The following is a 5,200-nucleotide window of genomic DNA, read 5'->3' as shown; positions in this document are numbered from 1 at the left end:
GCCAGGCGGGTGAGTGCTTTCAGGGAGCCTCTAGCTCCAGCAGGGGAAGAGGAGCCTCCAGAAAGGGGTTCTTGTTTCACTGGCCAGGCCCCCCTTGGCCTGGCAGTGGCTCTGAGCCCACTGAGGCTGTGTTCCTTCCCTCAAGGCAAGGAGTGGGGACACAGCTCCTCAGCTTGGATGGAGCCATCCCCTCTACCCTGACTCCCAAACTCTGTAGACGCTCAGCCCTGGGCCCAGCCATGACAGCTGCTGAGGATGTGCTGATGGACTGACGTGTCCCCTCCGGCCAGGCCTGGCCAGGCCCCCGAAAGATGGCCCTCAGCCTGGGAGACTTAGTCCACTGTTAGAAATGGCCTGATCTCTCTACTCTGGCCAGGATTACCTGAGAGCTTTAACACCTGGTCATCTATCTTGCTTTGCTTTGCTTCCCTTCCCCACTTCCTTCCTTCCTTCCTCCCTCCCTCCCTCCTCCTCCCCCCCCCCACTGGTATTTAATCCAGTGGTGCTTTACCATTGACCTACAGCCCCAGCTCCTTTTATTTATTTTGAGACAGGGTCTTATTAAGTTGCTTAGGTCCTCATTCCAGGCTAGCCTGGAACTTGAGATCCTCCTGCCTCAGCCTCTCATGGCTGGGATTACAGGTCTAAGCTACTGTGCTCTGCAACACCTGGTAATTTTCAACAAATCATAGCCACTATTGATTATGTCCATTTTTTTAAAGCCCAGGACCAGATGAATTCTCATCTGAATTCTACCAGACTTTTTTTTTAATATTTATTTTTTAGGTGTAGATGGACACAACACAATGCCTTTATTTCTAGGTGGTGCTAAGGATCCAACGAGTCCCGCCCATGCTAGGCTAGAGCTCTACTGCTGAGCCACAATCCCAGCCCCATAATGCCCATTTTAAAGAGGAGGAAATCTAGATTCAACAGGGAGTCATGAGAAAGTAAACTGCAGAAGGTCAGGATTTGGTCAGCCTTGTTCCCAGCCCCTGCCTGGCCACTGGCTTACTCAGTGCTTGTTGACTCAGTAAGGGGGCATCTGGCTGCTGCTTCTCTACCTCTTTTGCCCCACAGAAGCAGTACAAGGTCTTTGGGGTGCCCAGGAACATCCTGACTCCCCAGCTCCCTGTTCCCTCCACCCTCACCACTGGAACAGGCTCCAGCCCACTCCTACCTTCATCCCCATCTCCTAGCTGCTCAGCAATCTTGGAGTAATCGGAGCCGCCCACCACTCCAATCTGCACCCGACTGCGCAGCTTCTGCAGGAAAGCTGATACCTCAGGGTCAATTTTCTGCAGTGGGGAAGGAGGAAGAGAAGGATTTTGACTCAGTAGACAGGGACCTCCACTTAGCCCCCGCTTAGTGCTCAGAATCAGGGAGCTCACTTTCTACCTGATGTCAGTCACTAGGCGCTGAGCATCATAATCTGAAAATCAGAAATGATCCAAAACTCAAAAACTTTTTGCTCACTGACATAATACCACAAATGGAAAATTCTATTCTTCACTTAATCTGATGGGTCACAGAAGCACACTAAAAATATTATATGTTGACCCAGTTATCCCGCTGCTCAGTATATACCCTAGCACTTAGAATCAGCATACCACAGTGATACACCCACATCAATGTTTATAGCAGCTCAATTCATAATAGCTAAGCTATGGAACCAACCTAGGTGCCCTTCAACAGAGAATGGATTAATTAAATGTGGTACATATACACAATAGAATATTACTCAGCCACAAAAAAGAATGACTTTATGACTTTTGCTGGTAAGTGGATGGATCTGGAGACTATCATATTAAGTGAAATAAGCCAATCCCCAAAAACCAAAGGCCCAGGGCTGCGGATACAGCTTAGCTGGTAGAGTACTTGCCTTGCATGCACTAGGCCCTGGGTTCTATCCTCAGCAGCACATAAAAAACAAAAACAAAAACAAAAAAACAACAACAAAGGCCCAATGTTCTCTCTGATACTCTGATACATCTCTGATGCTAATTCACAACAAGGGGGAAGGGAGGGAATAGAAGTTCACTGGATTGGACAAAGGGAAATGAAAGGGAGGGAGGATGGGAATAGGAAAAACAGCATAATGGGGGCTGGGGATGTGGCTCAAGCGGTAGCGCGCTCGCCTGGCATGCGAGCGGCCCGGGTTCGATCCTCAGCACCACATACAAACAAAGATGTTGTGTCTGCCAAAAACTAAAAAAAAAAAATTAATATTAAAATTCTCTCTCTCTCTCTAAAAAAAACAACAACAGTATAATGAATCAGACATAACTTTTCTGTTTTCATATATGACTATACCACTGGTGAAACTCCACATCATGGATGGGATCCTAATTAGAATAAGTTATACTCCTTGTATGTATAACATGTAAAAATACACTCTACTCTCATGTACATATCTAAAAAAGAAAAAAAAATTAAAATTGTATAAAATAGGGCCAGGGTATAGCTCAGTGGCACAGCACTTGTCTACCATTCATGAGGCCCTGGGTTTGATGCCCAGCACCAAAAAATAAAAAAAGATAAAAAGGAAAAATATAACATTGCCTTCAGGCTATGTGGTAATGTGTATAAGATGTGTGTATACTGTTTCTAGTAGTGGGGATTTGACCCAGGGGCACTCTACCACTAAGCTACAATTAAACCCCATTTTTAAACATTTTGAGGCAGGGTCTTGCTAAGTTGCCCTGGATGGCCTTGAACTTGTGATCCTCTTGCTTCGGTCTCCTGAGTAGCTGGGATCATGGGTGAGCGACATCCCACTCAGCTGTATAAGGTATATGTGAAACATGAATGAATTTTGTGTTTAGCCCTATGTCCTAGCCCCAAAATATCTTGTTGTCTCATTATGTATGTGCAAATATTAAAAAATATGAAAAAATCCAAAATATCTCTAGTCCCAAGTATTTTGGATAAGGGATACTCACTTGTCCCTCACTTGTTTTGATGTCTAAAACTAAATGTACCTTAATTCAAACTCTGACTCAAGTCCCTAACAACAGGATGACCTTGAGCAAATGGCTTTGTCTTTCTTTCCCTCAATGTCTCTTCTGTTAGATGGGTACATAGTAGTAACCATATACAGGGGCAGCTGTTAGAATTAAATGGGATAATGTATCCAAAGGACTTGGAAATGAAAAACAATGAACTGGTGACTGATGATGTGAAAAGATTCTCCTAATGAAATGTTAGTGAGTTATAAACTGAATTTTCATCCATTTAAATATACAAAAATGACAACATCTAAAGTGGGTGACAATGCAGGGAAATAGGCACTCTTGGATACTGTTGGGGGGAATGCAAACTGGTATAGCTGTTTTGGAAGGCAATTTAGCAGGATCTATTAAACTTAAAATGCATATACCCCATCACCTGGAATTTCCACTTCTCTTGCCCAGGTATATACAGAGGTTCATAAGGGGTATATTTATAATATTTATAATAGTGAAAAAACTGCAAGCAACTTACATGCTTGTCAACAGGAGAATGACACATACCTACTCTACTGCAGGTACTCAGGTAAGGCAGGCCTGTGCTTCAATATAATAGGATCCCAAGACACAATGTTAACTACCAAAAGCAAGTCACAGGAAGGCACATATAGTATAATGCCACTTAATTAAAAATAGCCTTACAAAACAATGCCTAATATTTTCACTGGGCAAATAGTTCCAGACAAAGGTCTGGAAAGAAGCCACCCAAGCAACTTTGGGGAGGGGGCTGAGCCCCTTCCTTGTGGGTTCGGAAAGGACTTTAGCCTTCCCTATTATATTACTTTCATTCTTTACAAAAATGAATGTGTCCTGTGAACACATGTATAATTGAAAATTTACTTTTGAAAAACGCAAAGCACAGGGCCTGCAGTGGACAATAAACAGGCAGTCCTTGTTCAGGCTGTTGTGATACAGCAAAGGGTGGGGGGAGGTGTGCCTAGGCCCCACCACCCTCCCTCCAGGCTGCCTCTGGCTCCAGGATCCACACCCAGAAAGGGGGCTGATCCCTTTCCAAAACCCCATCCCCAGCCAAGGCAACTTGGCTAAAGGGGAGGGGAGGGGCCTTGGGAGGCTAAGACCTGGGTTCCTATCAGCCTCTGCCCAGAAACACATCCCCACCACTCCTGCTACGGGAGGAACCTCCGGTGGCTCTTGGGGCCCTCATGCTGGAGGGTGGAATACCCACAGGGTGGGCAGGAGTGAAGCCTGCTTATTCATGCATCCAGCTGGTGAGGGTGGGTCTGAGGACTCGCCCACGATGAGAGCAAAGGGAGAAAACTGGGTGCGGTGCAGAGGTCGGAGGATGGCCCCACGGGTTGATTCGGAAGGAGAACTTCACTTCCATTCTCACTGTGCCTCAGTATCTCCATTGTAACCAACTCCAGGTTTATGGAGCCCCGGAAAAAGGAAAGCAGCCCTCTCCGCTCCATGACACGAGTGGAAGGTGGGCGGGTGGGGGCTTGAGAAACTAAACGCAGCCTCAGACCTGCAAACTCAGGGGCGGGAGGGCTCCGAGAGCCTCTTGCCCCCACCAGAGCGCGACGCTGACATTTCCGCGCGCGCCAGGTCCTGCTGGGACCGTGGCTTCAGATGCCAGCTTCGACTACTGGTGCATCCTAGGGCTGAGACGGGGTGGGAGCCCCGGAGCCAGGCCTCGCCTTACGGAACCCTCCCGGGGAAAGAGCCGGGCCCCCACCCACAGCCCCCTCCCTCCAGGACTGGAACTAGCCCCAGCGCTCCCGAGAAGGTCAGGGCGCAGACGCCCGGAAGGCTGGGGCACGGGGTACCAAGGTCCCCTTCACCAAGGGAGCTCGGCCCCAGGAGGGCAAGGGCGGGAACCGCTGCATCCCACACCGGGACCGGGAGTGTCCGCGGTCACGCCGCCGCAGGCCCCATGCTTGCCCTCGCGGGTCCGCGTGACACTCCGGGCCGGGGATTCGGAACGTCGGGGCGCTACCTGGCGAGCCGGCGTGAGGGTCCCGTCCACGTCAAACAAGCAGAGGACGCGCTCCTTCCTTCGGGCGCCCTCGGCGGTGACAGCCATGGCTGCAGCTCCGCGCGCCGGGCGGAGTCACTGGATGCGGCCGCCCAGATCGCGCCGGGCGGAGGCTGGACGGGGCGGGGCCGGGAGCCCGCCAGGCGGCGCCGCGCGGAGGGGGCGGGGCCAGGGCGGGCCGGACGGGGGCGGGGTC

At 49.7% G+C, this 5,200-nt stretch overlaps 1 protein-coding gene across 6 annotated transcripts in view; it reads right to left on the bottom strand.

The window, feature by feature from the left end:
- The window catches only part of Pmm1 (phosphomannomutase 1), an 11,272-nt gene extending 6,149 nt beyond the window's left edge, over positions 1 to 5,123 (bottom strand). Inside the window, exons 1-3 of one of the 6 annotated variants that reach the window (XM_048803082.1) lie at positions 4,966 to 5,119; positions 2,182 to 2,208; positions 1,181 to 1,298 (exon numbers count right to left, since the gene is read on the bottom strand). In XM_048803082.1, the coding sequence (XP_048659039.1) occupies positions 1,181 to 1,298; positions 2,182 to 2,208; positions 4,966 to 5,052 (232 nt within the window). In that variant the 5' untranslated portion in view covers positions 5,053 to 5,119. Of the gene's footprint in view, positions 1 to 1,180; positions 1,299 to 2,181; positions 2,209 to 4,965 lie in introns of those variants that run through there. The other 5 variants (XM_048803079.1, XM_048803081.1, XM_048803080.1 and 2 more) reach the window with 5 other exon arrangements.
- Between the last annotated feature and the right edge of the window lie 77 nt (positions 5,124 to 5,200).

This window comes from Marmota marmota, unplaced genomic scaffold, assembly GCF_001458135.2.
Source record: "Marmota marmota marmota unplaced genomic scaffold, marMar, whole genome shotgun sequence".
NCBI lineage: Eukaryota > Metazoa > Chordata > Mammalia > Rodentia > Sciuridae > Marmota > Marmota marmota.
The sequence above is the reverse complement of the archived record's forward strand: the minus strand, read 5'-3'. Positions and strand labels throughout refer to the sequence as shown.